This window comes from Epinephelus fuscoguttatus, linkage group LG7 (assembly GCF_011397635.1).
Source record: "Epinephelus fuscoguttatus linkage group LG7, E.fuscoguttatus.final_Chr_v1".
NCBI lineage: Eukaryota > Metazoa > Chordata > Actinopteri > Perciformes > Serranidae > Epinephelus > Epinephelus fuscoguttatus.
In genome coordinates, this window is record NC_064758.1 from 45,148,794 (window position 1) to 45,167,748 (window position 18,955).

At 43.4% G+C, this 18,955-nt stretch overlaps 1 protein-coding gene across 1 annotated transcript; it reads left to right on the top strand.

The window, feature by feature from the left end:
* The first annotated feature begins 10,640 nt into the window (after positions 1–10,640).
* LOC125891229 (putative C-type lectin domain family 20 member A) lies at positions 10,641–18,591 on the top strand. The gene is made up of 6 exons (XM_049580302.1): positions 10,641–10,796; positions 12,129–12,461; positions 12,818–12,927; positions 13,218–16,212; positions 16,651–16,726; positions 17,346–18,591. The coding sequence occupies exons 1-4, from the start codon at positions 10,763–10,765 to the stop codon at positions 13,350–13,352; spliced, it is 612 nt and encodes a 203-aa protein (XP_049436259.1). The 5' UTR covers positions 10,641–10,762; the 3' UTR covers positions 13,353–16,212; positions 16,651–16,726; positions 17,346–18,591.
* The last annotated feature ends 364 nt before the right edge of the window (positions 18,592–18,955 follow it).

Below are 18,955 nucleotides of genomic sequence, written 5' to 3' on the forward strand. Positions count from 1 at the left end.
TGGGGTCATTCATTTGCTTTAGGGGCTTTAAAACACGACGACTTTAATGTGTGCTTTATCTAATGTCATCCACACAATCATCCAGGAGATGCTGTTTGTCCTCACATCACAAATAAATAAAAAAGGCAGCACTGAAACAGTAAACAAATCAGCCAATAATGCTGCAAATATATGGACATTAATCAGTGGTTATTGTATTTCCCTGCTGGAGTGGTTTGTTTGTCCTGTGAAACACTGATGAGTCACAGTAAAGCAGTGGACGGTGACAGAGTCTCAAACTCAAACTCACAAACAAAGATGTTCAGATTTAGAGTCAAACTGCAGATTTTATGCTTCACAGCAAAACCTCCTCCTGGTGCCGTTTAGACGATGCCAAATACTGTCATGAAATTATATTGATAACAGTAAATTAATTAGTGGTTATTAATCGTTTATTAGGGACAACGGAGCAGTAAGTCTGGTCCACATGGCTGCGTGGTTCTGGTTTCTGGCTTTCAGACAATTGATCAAGTTTTTATCTAAAGTGCCGTTCAGCACACATGATGATGATAATAATAATAATAATAATAATCATGTATACAGGATGGTGGGGAGGCAGCATCGTTGGCACACAGCAGTCCTGGATCAGAGGACTTTAGGTTTTTATACTCTCTTAATGAATGTAAATACTGTATATGAAATTTTAATAACACGTCATGAACTGTTTGGCTTTTTTAGGAGGTGAATGGACTGTTATTGTTTCAGAGGTCATATTTGCTCATTTTTTCTGTCATCTTGTCACCTGTTTTTTCTCTTGCCCCCTCAGGTCTGTTTGACTTGTACAGAAACTGATGTAAATATTTGAAATACGTCAGGAACTTCTGAAACATTTATTGGTTATGTGTTTTTATGTGTTTTTAATGTTCAGTAAAGTTTTTTATGTTGAAATTAAAATGCTGAGGATGTCATTATAGATGAAGACTGACTGACTGACTTGTACATACTCTTTAAAAGTTGAATTTTTAAAATATTAGACAAGATTTTTATATTATTAATTTGATTGATTTTGGAAGAGCTCAGATTTGCCACTAGATGGCAGCAGAGAGCCAACAGTGTTGGTGTGTGTTAAACAACCTGCTCAGCACACTCACTTCAAATCACACCACAAAACAGTTTGCAAACCCTGTTATTCTAAAAAAGATAACCAGAGCTGAAATAAAGTGATTATTAGTGATATAGCTCGTTATGGTCAACATAACAGGCTTACAGTGCCTCAGTGTTGTTTTAACGTCATGGAAACTGTTCAGACGCACCAGTTATTTGCATATTAGGCAAAACAGAGTTCACTTCCTCTTTTGCAAAAACATGTTTGGTATCATTTTGTTGGACCACAGCCACAAACAAATAGTGACCAGCAGCTGTACTGAATGATAATTAGGGCAGCGACATGAATAAATAAAGCTTCATTCTGCAGCGGCTGTGTTTTTCCACACTTAAATTATGAGTGTTAATGTATTTTTTATCTACTTGAAAATATTTGGGGTGAATATTGAGCCAGACTAAAGCTGCGTTCATACTCCTTCATCATAAGATTGCACGCTGATCTTTGACCCTCTTCCTCATATATGTGTTACCTTGGAGATAACACAAAACGCCATTCCACAAGCTCTCCAGAGACGGAGGTCAACCCTGAGAGCTCTGCTGTTGTTACTTTGCAATGTGTGTAGTTTTAACTTTGAAGTAATAACTGTATACACTGTAGATTCTAACATGCTGTCTGAAGCCCAGTTCAGACAGAGGCTGATTCCTACCGACTTTGGTGAACTCCTGACTTTCACTCTAGTGCCACCATGAGGGTGACATTTGTGGTTGTGACTGAAATATCTTTATAACAAATCAAATGTCATGACATTTACAAAAGATATTCAAGGTCCCAAGATTATACATTCTAACAACTTTGATGATCATCTGACTTTTTCTCTCGCCCCACCGTGAGGTTGACATTTTAGTTCTTTGTTAAATTATTAAGAGCGACTGGATGTGAAACTTGGTGCACAAATTTGTGGTCCCCAGAGGATAAACTGTGTAAGTTTGATCTCCTGACTTTTGTACAATATTTTGATGTGTGACCAAATATCTTCAAACTAATGACACTCCCATCAGCTTCAGCTGTACTTTGTGTTTTATTGGAAATTAGCAAAGGTTAGCATGCTATAACAGGGAATGTGGGCAAAGTGAACACATTTTAGCATATTCATGTTAGCATTTTCCATTGTAGGCATGTTAGCATGCTGATTTGACCTTTCAGCTCAGGTACAACCTCAGAGCTGCCAAAAATACCAGGATGTTCTACTGCATGCAGTTGGATTTTGCAGTATGAAAGCCAGCATGCTTCTCCGGCTATTCTGACCCACAATCCTCTGCAAAGCGGGAATAACGTCACGTCAACTGAACCACAAACAGATGGCAGATTGTTGACAGCTGACAGACGAATGACGGCGCATTTAAGTGACAGTAATAATAAGAACATGAATTGTTTAAGTGAAGAAAATAATCATAAAATAACCAACAACAAAAGGACACACCTATAAAAATAACAATAACAGAGAAATGAAAATACTGTTATGAATATTAGGATTCATTTATGCTCAACGTTAGAGACAGAGATGGAGGCAGACGGAGTCTTCTGTCCATACTCTACGTTCATTTTGTATTTATTTGTGCACATTTTCTGAGAGCTTACAGACACAGAAAACAGAGCAGCATCCATGGCGTCACCAGAGATCATGGAGGCAGTGTAGTGTGTTTAAGGGAGATAAAACTGTAGGAGACGACAAAGAATTGAAATAATGGCGGAACGTAACAAATTGGTAATATACAGTAATATATTGTGAAAATATTCTGCGTCCATAACGACCTCCTCCACTGTCGCCTCATTTGTTGTCGTCAGAAACTTTTGACTTCGCCCTCTGGTGCCGTCTATTGGCTGTATCTATCATAAAGGACACATGGAAGTATGAGGGAGGTGACGTTTACAATGTTTAAATTAACATATCTATTTTCAAACATAAAGACAGTATAACTGAGCCTTAAAGCCCAGTTCAGACCAAAGATTTGTGATGAGACGAAACTGTCTCAGAACGTTGCCGGTCTGAGCTCGACTCAAGTTGACTGATGGTGACACTCAGCTGGTCAAAAGGCCGGCGGCTGGTTTTAAAGCACGTCACCTGTTTCAACAGCCAATCAGCTTGTAGTGAAGTCTGCTGGTCAGGTCAAAATGGCCACAGACGGCGTGTTGGCTTGCTGCAGCAGGTGCTCCGTCCCCACAGAGCCCTCTGTTTCCGTCCTCACGGTGTGCCGGTGTCAGACGGTGGGTCACTGCTGCTGCTGGCTGTATGTGCTTATGCCCCGCCCACACACACATTCTCACTGACTGATGAATTGGCGCTGGTTATTTATATTATTGTGGCGTATTGATTATGAATACAGTCCATCTGATGCTGGTTTTGTTTCAGCACTGTAGCCAGTATCTCACTATCACTATCCTCATTCAGAGTTTAAGAAGCTACAAATTATATTCAGCCACAAAATAAGTCTGAAAAGCTGCAAATCAGAACGAAGCACAGAGAGTTGTTGACTAGAGATGATACGCCGTCTCATGGTGGTCACTTCCTGTCGACGTTACAGATCAGAAGCACAGAGAGTCGTTGACTAGAGATGATACGCCGTCTCATGGTGGTCACTTCCTGTCGACGTTACAGATCAGAAGCACAGAGAGTTGTTGACTAGAGACGATACACCGTCTCATGGTGGTCACTTCCTGCGAACCAGCAGGTTTTTAGAACATTGCAGAATGGCGCATTGCACGTAGTCGCCTGTTCCAACCTGTCTCCTGACGAATCTTTGGCCTCTGAGGATCATGAATGTCTGTACCAAAGCACCACAATCCATCCAGTTGCTGTTGAGATGCGTCAGTCTGGACCAAAGACCAATCAACTGTGCCATCCCTGGAGCTACGCTGCTAGCATGGCTAAAAGTTAAGAAAACAACAAAAATCTCAATGACAAAATCTAATTTACTTATAAAGTACGGTAAGTGTTGCTTTTTTGTCCTTCATGTTTCTTCAATACAACTCTAGTTACATAAATAACAGTATGTAGATGTTGACACTACTTTCAGCACATGTGAGTTGCTCTTCAGAGTCAGCTGCAACCAGGGGCGGGCTGAGGTTGAAATTGAGCCTGGGAGCTTGGTTTGGAGAGGCCTTTTTCCAATCGCACGACAGACGCAAGTGGAACCTTAATTTTAACACGAATACTTTATTTGCAGTATAAAAACAATCTAATGATATTAAACACAACACACACAGATTAGTCAGTCAGTAGAGTGTGTTGAAGTACATATGCTTACACATACTATGCATACTCAAACACTGTTTTTTCAACAATCCTCTTTCTTTTTTTTTTCTTTTTTTAACAGGAAAACAACAGTTTAATGACTGAGCGGCTGAGCCAATCACATTTCAATAGAAACAAGGATCAGCTCAAATTGGGAGGGGCCGCACGTATCCTCCCTTAATATGCAAAATATTAGATTGACCCAGTCTGATGTTCCACTCTGTGCCACCTGCGGCTGCGACGGCAGGCTGCTGCGGTCAACTGTGGCTGCGTTTTATGGGGTAAAAAAACGTTCCGACCACCGGCCGGTTCGGCCTGGAACAGACCGACCGTTCGGGAATACTCCCAAACCTCCCTATGGCCAGCCCGCCCCTGGCTGCAACATTCAAATCAATCTGTGTTTGCATAAAGTTTGAGGAAGTATACAGATCCTTCTCTTCACTGGAAATGTGCCTGAAGCTAAATCTGGAACAATGCATCTCTTCTCTCTGTATGAAAGGAATGATTTCTGGACATGGTCCCTGAAAATGAATGTGATAAACTAAAGTAAAAGTTCAAATCCACACTGTGAAAATACTTTTTGAGCAAATATAAGTCTTTGTCTTCGTCGTCCTCCACTTCTCCAGGTCCGGGTCGCAGGGGCAGCAGCCTCAGCAAAGAAGCCCAGACAGTCCTCTCCCAGTCCCTCCCAGATGTCCGTTCTCTTCACCCTATCTCTAAGGCTGAGCCCAGCCACCCTGCGGAGGAAACTCATTTCTGCCGCTTGTACTCGTGATTGCGTTCTTTGGGTCACTACCCAGAGCTCGTGACCATAGGTGAGGGTTGGAACGTAGATCGACCGGTAAATTGAGAGCTTCGCTTTCTGGCTAAGCTCCCTCTTCACCACAACGGACCGGTTCAGCGCCCGCATCACTGCTGACGCCGCCCCAACCCGCCTGTCATTCTCCCGCTCTATCCTACTCACTCGTGAACAAGATCTCGAGATACTTAAACTCCTCCACCTGAGGCAGGACCCCCCCTCCCAACCTGGAGTGGGCAATCCACCCTTGTCCGGCTGAGGACAAGGCCTCAGACTTGGAGGTGCTGATTCTCATCCCAGCCGCTTCACACTCGGCTGCGAACCGTCCCAGCGAGAGCTGGAGGTCACTGTTCGATGGAGCTAGGAGGACCACATCATCCACAAAGAGCAGAGACCAGATCCTCCCGTCACCGAACCTGACACCCTCCACCACTTGGCACCTAGAAATTCTGTCCATGAAAGTTATGAACAGAACCGGTGACAAAGGGCAGCCCTGGCGGAGTCCAACCCTCACCGGGAACAGGTCCGACTTACTGCCAGCCACGCGAACCAGACTCGTGCTCCTTTGGTACAGGGACTGGAATGCCCTTAGCAAAGGGCCACCAACCCCATACTCCCGGAGCACCCCCCACAGGATGCCCCTCGGGACATGGTCGTAAGCCTTCTCCAAATCCACAAAACACATGTGGACTGGTTGGGCGAACCCCTCCAGCACCCTGGCGAGGGTAAAGAGCTGGTCCACGGTTCCGCATCCGGGACGAAAACCACATTGCTCCTCCTCAATCCGAGGTTCAACTATCGACCGGACCCCCTTCTCCAGCACCCTGGTGTAGACCTTACCGGGTAGGCTGAGGAGTGTGATCCCCCTGTAGTTGGAACACACCCTCTGGTCCCCTTTCTTGAAGATGGGGACCACCACCCCGGTCTGCCACTCCAGAGGCCACGCAATGTTGCAGAGGCGTGTCAGGACAGCCCTACAACATCCAGAGCCTTGAGATATCCAGGGTGAATCCTGTCCACCCCTGGGGCTCCGCCGCCGTGTAGTTCCTTCACTACCTCGGCAACTTCTGCCCCAGAAATTGGACGACCCGCCCCCGAGACCCCCGGTTCTGTTTCCTCACTGGAATACGTGTTGGTGGCATTGAGAAGCTCCTCAAAGTATTCCGTCAGCTGCTTCTGGAGACCCACAGATCAACCATGCCCTTTAGGCCTCCTTCTTCAGCCTGACGGTTACCGCCGTGACTGGCCCCCGCGGCCTTGCGGCCACAGCTTGCAACAGCCACCTCGACAATGGCAGAGTGGTACAAGACCCATTCGGACTCATGTCCCCTTCCGCTGTCGGGACGCAGTCGAAGCTCTCCTGGAGGTGGGAGTTGAAGATCATCTTGACAGGTTCTTCTGCCAGACGTTCCCACCAGACCCTCACTGCTCATTTGGGCCTGCCAGGTCTGCGCGGCATCCTCCCCTGCCACCTGATCCAACTCACCGCCAGGTGGTGATCAGTTGACAGCTCTGCTTCTCTCTTCACCCGAGTGTCCAGAACATATGGTTGCAGGTAAAATGATATGACTACGAAGTCAATCACTGACCTGCGACCAAGGCTGTCCTGGTGCCATGTGCACCGATGGACATCCTTGTGCTCGAACATGGCTTTCGTTATGGCCAAACTGTGACCCGCACAGAAGTCCAATAACTGAACACCACACGGGTTCAGACTGAGCAGGCCGTTCCTCCCAATCACGCCCTTCCAGGTCTTGCTGTCGTTGCCCATGTGAGTGTTGAAGTCTCCCAGCAGAACAATGGAGTCCCCGGTTGGGGCACTGTCCAGCACCTGTCCCAGGGACTCCAAAAAGGGCAGGTACTCTGCACTGCTGTTCGGCGCATAAGCACAGACAACAGTCAGGACCCGTTCCCCGACCTGAAGGCGCAGGGACGCAACCCTTTCCTCTACTGGGGTGAACCCCAACATAGAGGCAGAGGCTATCTGGGGGCTATCAGAAAGCCCACCCTGGCCCTCCGCCTCTCACCCAGAGCAACTCCAGCAAAAGAGAGAGTCCAACCCCTCTCAAGGACTTGGGTTCCAGATCCAGAACTATGTGTCGAGGTGAGGCCGACTATATCTAGCCGGTATCGCTTAACCTCTTCCACAAGCTCCGGCTCCTTCCCCGCCAGAGAGGTGACATTCCATGTCCCAAGAGCCAACTTCTGTGGCCGAGGATTGGACCACCAAGGCCCCGCCTTGGTCTGCTGCCCAATCCACACTGCACTGAACCTTTCTGGATCCCTCTGCGGGTGGTGGGCCTGCAGGGGGACGAGCCCATGTAGCTGGGCCCGGCCGGACCCCATGGGCGAAGGCCCGGCCACCAGGTGCTCGCCCACGGGCCCCAGGCCTGGCTCCAGGGCGGGGCCCCGGTAACCCTCCGGGCCGGATACGCCAGCTGTTCTTATTTTCCATCATGAAGTGTCTTTTGAACCGTTCTTCGTCTGACCCTTCGCCCAGAACCAATCTGCCATGGGAAACCCTACCCCCGACAACCCAGCTCCTAGCATCATTAGGGCACTCAAACTCTTCCACCATGATAAGGTGACGGTTCTCAGAGGAGTGACAGAGTGAATATAAGTCCTGCATTTAAATGTTGCTTTAATAAAGGTTTGTAATCATAATCAGGAAAATGTTCTTAAAATGTCAAAAGTAAAAGCAGTCAGTGCAGAGAAATGGCTCACTGGGTGTATATGGTATGATATATAGTGTTTGTAAAACCAAACAATAAATGTTTGCTCAACCGACAGTACAAATCCTCAAAATAATTAACAATAACAACAACAATAACAAGCAGCAAATCTTCACATTAACAGAGCTGAAACCACGAAATGTCTCAGGCATCAAATCAGTATCGGTAATCAAACAGACATCCATCCATCCATTATCTTCTGCTCATCCAGCAGGCTAAGCAAAGTATTCCAGACGTCCCTCTCCTCAGTAATGTTTTCCAGCTCTTCCTGGGGGATCCTGAGTTGTTCCCAACACAGAGAGATATATAATCTCTCCAGTGTGATTTTGATTTGTTTTCATTTGGTCAATTTTTTCTCAGGTGAGTTAGTTCCATCTCCTGAGTGTCTCTCTGCTCTCTGTCCAACCTTGAGACAGTCGTAACAGCAGCTATGGAAGCTGAGTCTTTACATCACGTCTTTAAAATGATTGATAATCACTCGTCACAGATTTTCTTGGCTTTATGTGGCTGCGGACAGTTAGGAACCCTCATCATGTTTGGACCATCAAACCAACAATAGGAATTCATATAGGCCTACCCTGTTCAGTACACAATAAGCAAATATTTATGAGATGTACTGACATAATAAGCCTGATAGGTAAATAACTGTTCCCATAGCAACTTAGTATGAAGTCAGAAGTACAGTCAAGATGTTAATGTTTAACTTGATAAGAAGATTCAACAGCTGCACATCTGCAGTCACAGACAGACGGAGAGGAACAGGGAACAGACGAGGATGGAGGAAGTTCTTCTGAGCATCATGGCTCTGTCAGGCAAGTGTTTTATACATTTGAGAAATTACTTATTTCTCATTTTTAATGTTTTGTTTTGTTTTAACTCTGTGACATCACTTTAGTTCTACAGTACTCTCCCTTCACTGATGTTCAGTCTAACTTTAATGTAACATGATTCAGTTAGTGAGTTAAGCGCCTAAATCCAGTGCAGTTTACTCGATTACTGTACTTAAGTACAATTTTGAGGTACTTGTACTTCACTTGAGTGTTTTGATTCTCTGCCACTTTTTACTTCTACTCCACTTCACCTCAGAGGTAAATATTATCTGTTTACTTCACTACATTTATTGAATAACTTTAGATAATTTGCAGGTTCAGATGAATAATACAGCGTATAATCAACACATACATTGTGATGTATGATTATAGATTGAGATGAAACTTTATTGATCCCGGGAGAGAAATTCACAGACTACCAACGGTATTTATTGAAATGAGCTCCACATTTATCAGCTGTAACATTAAAGTGATGAACACATTAATGCATCAATACTTATCCAACAATAGATGATAAATTATTCTGACATTGGGCATTCTGCAAAATAAGTACTTTTACTTTTTGCACTTTTAGATATATTTTGAATGCAGGACTTAAACCTGTAACAGAGTATATCTACGCTGTGGTACCACTTTTACTGCCACCACTGCCTGAATCTGATCACTATGCATGTGTGTCACTACAGGGCTGTGTGCTGTCTCATCACATGCTGAACGTCAGTACCATTTTGTTTATGACCTGAAGAACTGGACTGAAGCACAAAGTTACTGCAGAGAGAAATACACAGACCTGGCTACTGTCGACAACATGGAGGACGTGACGACCCTGAACAACATGGCAGATACAAGCACAGTATGTTCCAGCTATTTGAGTTCACTTTTCTCTGTCTTTCATGTAAAAGTCATTTTGATAAGTGTGTCAGTGACAGGTGGTTTGAAAGTATTAAAATCTGATCCTACATAGTAACTATAGTAAATATCTCCTGTAAAATGTAGTAGAGTAGAAGTATAAAGTGTTTTCAGTATAAACTTCCCTCATGGTGTTTGAGCAGACAGTGTTTCCCTGTTGAGCTGCAGTGGAGGGATGGTAACAAAAGGAGGAAGACTCTAACTTTGGAAGATCTCCACAGACAGATGAAGCCTCAGATTAACTTCACATCAATGTTTGAATATATTTTACACACAACGAGGACTGTAGAGTTTGTTCCCAGCTGTAGCAGCTCAAAATAATAATAATAATATTCAGCATATAATGTGAGAAAACCTGAGTGCTTAATTAGTAATTAAGAGTTTTATGCCAAATGTAATAATGTAGGAAAATGATTATGTATAAACTAAGTAGAAAAATGTTGAATAATGTCATTAATTCAGTGTATGATGTGATCATTTAAAGAAAAGAGTACTCTCCTTGTTTCTTAGAGCAAAGAAACTCTTCTAATCTTCCATGACACCAGTGTTATTACAAAACTGTTATCGCGTACATTGAAATTATTTCATTATGAGTTGCAACAGCATCACTTACACTGAAAGTCCAATATGAGGGGATCTCTTAATGTCCAGTATGAACAGCAGGAATGATTACAGGAGGCAAAACTTGTTTCACTGTTCATATGAGCTCCTGAATGTTGTTTGAAGACAGACTTCAATTTTGTGAACCTGTCCTTTAAGAGTTTTACACATTGAATCTCTCAGCTGTAAAATCCTGTAATAAAGTGGTGGAGGATCAGACTGACAGGCAGCATCAAGACTGTTAATGGCAAGTTTATGTAAAAATGTTGCCTTGAACAAAAGCTAGAGCGAGCTCTAATTCTTTATCTCACTGTCAAATATTAGTATCGAGAAGTCTGGATTGGACTGTACAGAGGCACGCACAGCTGGAAGTGGTCACTGTCAGACACAAGTTTCTACAAAGACGGGGAGACAGAGTTCAGACGATGGAGGGCTGGAGAACCAAGCAATATTAACAGTGCAGCACACTGCACACGGATGTATGATGATGGACTATGAAGCGACGTCCCTTGTAACATGAACTATAAGGCCGTCTGCTCAGATGTCAGAGGTAAGAATATTAACTCACAGCAGTTTAGGTTCTTGACCTCTGACCCTTCTCTGCTTCTCCTTGCCTCTTTGTCTTCAGTTTCTTTAATGTCATTAAAAGCAGATGGATGTGAGCTCTGCCTTCATTTCAGTGTGGGAAGCAGGATCATGGATCATAGAGCCGGTTTATATCATTTCTGTTGACCCCTACAGCTCGACCATTAACACAGGTTCATCCCACGTCACTGTCTCAGTCAGACGGGGTTTAAGAAAAGGAGGCAAAATAGCTCTGATGTGTCTTTATGGATGGATGTTAGACTGGACGTCTGCATGTTCATATGCACACAGCTCCAGGGACGTCGTAGTGGGGGAAAAATGGAACTGATTACCTCAAAAAAACCTGTCATGAGGCCTCTTTGACCCCTTGAAGGCATAAAATGGGTTACTCCACCCCTGCACTTCATTTTTAAACGCAGCTAGAGCCAGGTGAAACCGTTTTTACACAGAGATGGCGCTATAGAGACGCTACAAAGTCTCTTCCCTGTGCCTATTTTGCATTTTTGCACAGAACCAAACAATGGCGGCATCCAGTGGGTGATTTTAGACAGTATGCTGTCATCCAGGAGGCAAAGGAGGTGTGACAAGCACGAGGTAACACAACAGCTTTGGCCTTTAGTGTGAAGTATAACATACGCATCAGCTGCGCGTTATAAACAAGAACAACAGCATAACATGTCAATAACAATCATTTGGCGTCCCTGTTATATGGCGGCTGATCTCGTCCTGTGCTCGGAGGGTTAGGAGCTCCTGGACCTGCTGGCTGTCCCGTTTATATAACCGCTGTTTCGGCGCTGTTAGAATCTCCGCTGCCGGCTTACAGGCGAGACAACTCTATCCCCCATCGTACCTTTGATATATAATTGTGAGGCGACATAACCACATTAAATTACCGCCTTGAAGAGGCAGTGTAAAAGAGGTTTGAGTGTCTGCTTATGCTGCTGATGCACCAACATACACTGACATGTCTTTACTTTAAAAAGGGAAATCAGGGTTCCAACAAAGGAAGGAAGGAAGGAAGGAAGGAAGGAAGGAAGAAAGAAGGCAAACTGACAGACAGAACCAAAAGGTGCATGAGAGAGACATAGATCGAGAGAGGAAGGGTGGGGGGCCCACAGAGGCTGCTTAGGCACAAGGCCCAGAGTTTGGTGCTACGCCCCTGCACAGCTTCATGATTTCAGCTTTAAAGAAATGTGTGTGTTTAATAAATGTGAGGAAATATTCATACATAATATATAGCATTTATGTTGCATGTTATGGTGTCTCTTCCCAGCGCCTCACTGTGCTGTATTTTCAGGGTCTAATGTGACAGTTGTCCTCACTGACGCCTCCATGACATGGACTGAGGCCCAGAGCCACTGCAGAGTAAACTACACAGACCTGACCAGTGTGAGGAACATGACAGAGAACCAGAAGGTACAGGAGCTGATACCTGCAGGAGAACGTGTCTGGATCGGCCTCTTCAGAGACTCCTGGAAGTGGTCGGATGGAAGTAGCTCCTCATTTAGGCACTGGAGACCTTCAGCACCTACTGGTTCCTTGAAGTCTTGTGTGGCTGCAGTCTTTGGCCAATCTGGAGGCTGGGACGACTGGAACTGTGACTTGAAGAGAGCATTTATCTGTTACAGTGGTGAGCTATGGTGTGATTAGCCTTTACATGTACATTTAGGTTTACTTTATTGATATATCCAGCAAAAAACCTCTTGAAAACAAACAAATAACAACCGTAATGATCAAGCTATGGATAGAAAATACAAATTAACATCCATAATGTTGATGATGTTCATGATATTATTCAGTCAGTTAATAATCAGCAGTGATCAGATGATAGGTTCGTGTTGTTTGAGTGACGGCAGAGCTCCATGTTAAGAGACTGAGCTGATGGAAAATGTAGTACCATAGATTTCTCTTTCATTATTGAAGCATGCTGATTATTATCCAACCAGAAATGTTGTGACTAAAGCCTGTTTGTTTGTTTGTTTTAAGTCATGCCTGTTTCAGAGAAAGTGATGAAAGTGATGAAGCTGAGGTTTAAGACGCAGGACTCCTCTGTGGATCTGAACGACCATGCTGTGACGGAGGACATCTTAAAGCAGGTACATTTTCTTTTTACAGTAGAACCAAATCATTCATATGATTTAGCTGACTCCTAAGAACATTGTAAATATGCTATATGCAGTCCAAACACATGTGTCATCATTATTGAAAGACTTGTGTGTCAAAAATAATAAAGCATTTACAGCTGAATAAATCAAAGCGTGCAGCAGCATGCTCCTGAAGAAGAACTTCAGCATGAGGACAGTGTGAGAAAGAATGCAGGATAGAATTCACCAAGAGATTTTCTCTGCTGGTGATATGCAGGAAAGTGAATGTTTTTGTGTCTCAGCTCAAACAGAGGCTGAAGGACCAGGGGCTCAATGACCACAGCAAACTGAGCCGGAGGAAGCAGCCAGATGGAAAAGTCTTCCATGAGGAGGAGGAAGAAGAAGAAGAAGAAGAAGACCAGCCCAAAACAAGATGAGCTTATCTTTATCTTCTTCTACCCTCCTCTTCCTCTGTCTTTTCCTTCTTCTTCTTCTTCTTTGGTAAAAAAAACATCCAAATTGTTGTGTTGCACCTGTGAGTCTGTAAATAAGCAGCAGTTCTTTTAGCTCAGTGCTAAGGTATACACGCTAACATGGTCACAACAAGGAGTAGTAGTGTTCATTGTGTTTGTGTACGTCACTAAATCACATGCATTCTGAATTTGTTGATCATCAATCTGATTTATTGACATTAATTAAAAGACTCAGCTACGTTATATGTAACATGTCTTATTGATCCTAAAATAACTTCTGATGACGTCATACATTAGTGCACTGTCCAGATGCAGGGCAGGCAGCTGAAGGCAAAGACTACCACCACTGCACAGATGCCTGTGATTTACCCTGTTTACGGCTGCTCCAAGCAATCAAACTGGGAAAAACCAAAGGACACTTTAGGTCCTGAAAATAGCAAGATGTAAAGAGGAGAAGTAAAAAAAGAATTTGCTGAGAATGGATCAAAAACCCTCCACCTTCAGTCAGGAGGAGCTGAGTCCACTAACATCAAACATCATGAATATAAACCATTGTGTTAAACATGCCTCGAGTTGGATGCAGTCACAGTGTGCTGTGATAACCTTTCCATGTTCTCAGGCTCAACCTGGATTTTTAACAGAGTTTTAACAGACCTCTGGGAACAGTTGGCCCAGTGGCTGTAAAATAATAGATAAAGTCAGCTAATGTAACTGTTAGCCTGACAGCGGCGCATCCATAGCCTGGAAATCCAGACCCAAATCTAGAAAGATTTAGGGTCTGGCTATGAGTAATGAAAATGGCCCAACTCGAGGGGCGGCACCAAGCATGCATTTTTAAATTTCACTGCACGCAACTGGATAACACTACAACCAATCAGAACAACACACGGGGTGATGTATCCAGAGCTTAGCTACCAGCGGAGCTAACTGGTAGATTAGACTCTTGCTGTATCCGGTTGGCAAAACAGCAAAAACGTCCTTCTTGCAAAGGAAAGACTCGAGCGCCGTCTTCTGTTCCTCTTTTAGAGAAAAAGCCAAGTCTAACTCGTTCATTGTAGCAGCCAAAGCCGTTTCAAACAACTGGTGTTCATCCGTAGCCATCTTGCAATGTTTACTGACTGATGCTGGACTTCGTCGTCGCAGTGCTGTCGTCATCTGTTTAGCTCGCCTCTGGCCCGCCTATATCAAATACACCGATGTGATTGGTGCAGCTCGGTTTCATGGGCATGGGTATTGAGCATCATGACTGATTGCCAGAGTGACTCGCTGAGCAAATTCAAACTGTGCTCTCGCGAGAACTCCAGGGTAGTGCATCCATGTACAGAGCTGAAATATTTAAAGACAGTTAAACTCAAGCACATTTACTCACCTGGCCAAAAACAAGATGGCAGTCATTTCAGTCACCAACCCAACTGCACACAAAATACACTGCTCAAAGAAATGAAGGCTGCACTGAACTGTCTCAGTCAGGGCTCTATGCTAACCTTTAGCTCATCCTTCATCATGTGTGTGGTAAGGACCCAGCACACACACACACACACACACACACACACACACACAGGGCTACATTGGGCCTACTGCTCTACTATTAGACACAAAGGATGTCTTTAGTCCACTGGCTTTTGGAGTTGGGTCGCCTGGCACGCTGAGCTGACTTCATCCGATGAACTCAACTAAATTTTAAAAATCTAATTCATGGTGAAGGGTCATGCATTTTCCACCAGTCACTTCGAAAAGCTCAAGGAAAAATATTTGTGGCTACAGGGGGGATCAAAATAAAATAAATAAATAAAATAAAAATCAGCCAGCCACCCTCCTCCTCTGATAAGTTAAGAACAGTCCCTTCAGTGCGGTGAGGTTTGTGGACCGTTACCTGCCACAAAGAGAGAAATGTGAGCGGCTCGTTTCTCCTCTGACACGTCACATACCTGTGTGCCGCCACGGCTCGGCTGTTCAGGTACTTCTGGGCAGTCATGACACCAGCGAAGAGGAAGTTACTGGACCTGGAGCCGGGCTTCTTGGTCGCCGGTAAACCGTCATCTTGCGGCGGTGGCCATAGTGCTCCGCCGTATTCCTGTCTGTGACCCCGGTTCAACCCACAACCTGCAGGATTCGCCTTTCGTTTCTGCTGCTGGTTGAAATCTGTACTCGCACAGCGTGCTCCTGAATGATTTCTTTTGCTCGCACAAAACTATTTTTAGTCGCAAATGTGAGTGAAATGCTCGCACCGCAGAGCTCTGGTCTCAGTCTAACACCAAGTCAGTTAAACTTCAGGGATATCAGTCTGTCCATTTAGGAAGCACAAGTGACTGTGAATCAGTTTCAGCTGCTTTAGTGCAAATCTAAGTGGCAACAGGTGCAATGCAGAGGCAAAAGCAAGACATCCCCCAGTAAGGGCAGCATGAGGCAGTACCTGCAGCCAAATCAGGTTGCACAGGTTGTCCAGCTCCTCCAAGATGGCAAATCTATACTTGCAGTCACAAGAGTGTTTGTTGTGTCTCCCAGCACAGTCTCAAGAGCAGGGAGGAGAAACCAGGAGACCGGCCGTTACACCAGGAGAGCTGGACAGGGCCGTAGAAGGGCATCAAGCCAGCAGCAGGACCGGTGTCTGCTCCTTTGTGTGAGGAGGAACAGGAGGAGCACTGCCACAGCCCTACAACATGAGCTCCAGCAGGCTACTGGTGTGCATGTTTCTGACCACACTGTCAGGAACAGACTCCATGAGGGTGGCATGAGGGCCCCACGTCCTCTACAGGGACCTGTGCTCACAGCCCAGCACCGTGCAGCTCAACTGGCATTTGCCAGAGAACACCAGAATTGGCAGGTGATACATTTCTATGGCATAATCATTTTGATATGGTAAAGCAGAAGCCAAGAAGTGAGATTCTGGTCTTAACTCAGTTTTGACAGAATATGTAGTTTGTAACACACTTTGTCTTTGTACAGCACAACACTCCTGCCAAATGTTTGAAAGTATGAAAAAGTGGATCCATTGTAGAATGAATCTTTATAATGTAATGGAAATGTCACTGCCTTTAAATGACTAATGATCATTCACTACAGAGTGTGGTCACTGTTTGTTTGTGGCTGTAGTCCAACAACATGACAGGCCTGTCAGACATGTTTTTGAAAACGAGGAAAACTGCTGAGTTTTTTGCCTAATATGCAAATAATTGTTTTATCAGAACACTTTCCATGACGTTAAAATGACAGTGAGGTACTGTGAGGCGTTTGTGTTGAACATCAGGAGCTATTTCAACAGCTGCAAGTCTGAAGTCACGCATTCAACAAACTGAGAGCGAACAAGATGGACACAGTTCTTCTGCTCATCACAGCAGGTCAGTGTTTGTTTTGTGAATGTTTATTCTTCTGTTACAGCACTTTGATATATCCCTGTGTGGTACACATTATGATGCCAGCTGGGGAAAATAAAGAAGAAATTGTTTTCATATAATATACTGAGTGAACATAATAACATAATTTAAAGAAATGTTCAAGACATATTGTTATAGGGGTACATTTTTGGGTATGTTACCTCAAAGCAACACAGTACTCTGATGGTAAGAAATTAAAAAAGAGGGTTATTGTTTAGAATATTCATCAAATTTAATATGATACCAATGGAAAACGTACAAAAACCATTTGAAATTGTAAACCATTAAAAACGTTCTCTTTTCATAAGGTTGTTTGAACGTTTCCCTCAGACAACACTGTACCACTGTGGAACAGCCCATAGGAACCTAAGCATACAGTCTGCTCTGCAGAGAGGACTGACTGAGTGCGCTGTTATAGTCGACTGTACATCGTCACACTCTGAACTTTATTAAAGCTATATATTATAAACATATCAAAAATAGACGACCGCACACTGAATAGACTTTACTGTGAATTTATTGAAAACACAGGATTTGAGTCCTTTTCTATGACATAAATATTAACTTGTATCTCCCTCTACAGGTCATCTGGACCCGTAGGGAGAGATGAGTCACTAGGTCTCCTGTCACTCACCCCTTCCATTTAGCGTAGAGAGGGACAGCTGTAGGACCTGTAACCCCCCTTTTTAAAAAAACATTCTCAACATTTCCTATTCAGTCGGCTGTATAATGGTGAATTGAAATAATATAAAATTGTGTAATTCTTGTAACTATCTATTGATCTAACTACGTTTTTTAAGATGTAATTTTGTACAAAATTATTATGCTCCAATTGGAGAAATGTTTATTTTTTGATATATGTCAATGCACTGGAGAAAAAATGAAGTGAACGTACTGATAATTTTCTATTCAGTTGGTTGTATAATGGTATCAGTTTAAACGATATAAATTGTGTAACTCTTGTAATTTTTCATTAATTTTGATTTTTTATTTTGTTTTATTTCATTTTGTACAACTTAGAAAAATTATATTGTTTTATTTTTTGGAAATCTGTTAAAGCACTAAAAGAAAAAGAAAAAAATGAAGTGAACTGACTGACAATCAAGTCACGTGAGTCTTTATCACACCTGTGAATGTTCAGGTAATTGTGATGAGTGAACCTGAAGAAGCCACAGGTGAAACGTGTTGTTCGCTCTCAATAAATTCACAGTAAAGTCTACTCAGTGTGCGGTCGTCTACTTTTGATATGTTACTTAAGATGTTCCTGCGATCGACCAGCACCTGATCCCCTATATCAGCTGTGCAGAGGGAGGTTTTTTAACTTTATATTATAAACTTAGCTCGGTCATTTTGTAGAGATAAACACAAAATCCTGATGACCTTTATGCATTTGAACAGTATATAAAGCTAAATAACCAGAAACTGTCATGGTGGGAATACTAAAGTAAAAGAACTTCATTACAAGAAGAAGTCCTGCATTTAAAATCCTCTTTGAAGGAAGGTTTTACAGATTTTTAAGTCTGTCTAGATGCATGTTAGGAGAGAAAATCTGTTACTGTCCAGTATGAACAGGAGGAATGATCACAGCAAACAAAAACTGTTTGAATCTACATATGTGTATATGACAAACAAGATGTGCTTAAAAGTATCAGCAGAAAAGTACTCACTGTGAAGGGAAATGTCTCCTGTGACTCATTCTGTTATTATGATTTATTTGATTTGATTGTTTTTTTATTACACAACATCTCAAAGTCAATTCTCTGTTGTATGTTAATGCTGAAAAGTCCATATGATTAGTCCAGGACAATGTACTGTCTATGTGACCTAAATGAAACATTACAAAGTGAAGAGATATAAAAAGTCATTTATAGCCTGAATCTGATCACTATGCATGTGTGTCACTACAGGGCTGTGTGCTGTCTCATCACATGCTGAACGTCAGTACCATTTTGTTTATGACCCGAAGACCTGGACTGAAGCACAAAGTTACTGCAGAGAGAAATACACAGACCTGGCTACTGTCGACAACATGGAGGACGTGACGACCCTGGACAACACGGCAGATAGAAGCAAACTGACTGGCTCAGTATGTTCCAGCTATTTGAGTTCACTTTTCTCTGTCTTTCACCTAAAAGTCATTTTGATAAGTGTGTCAGTGACAGGTGGTTTGAAAGTATTAAAATCTGATCCTAC

Excerpts from the sequence above, each read along its gene's own strand:
- LOC125891229 (XM_049580302.1), top strand. The coding sequence starts at position 10,763 with ATGAACTATAAGGCCGTCTGCTCAGATGTCAGAG. Across the intron at positions 10,797-12,128 it reads CGTCTGCTCAGATGTCAGAG|GGTCTAATGTGACAGTTGTC; the intron begins GTAAGAATATTA and ends CTGTATTTTCAG. Across the intron at positions 12,928-13,217 it reads CGGAGGACATCTTAAAGCAG|CTCAAACAGAGGCTGAAGGA; the intron begins GTACATTTTCTT and ends TTTGTGTCTCAG.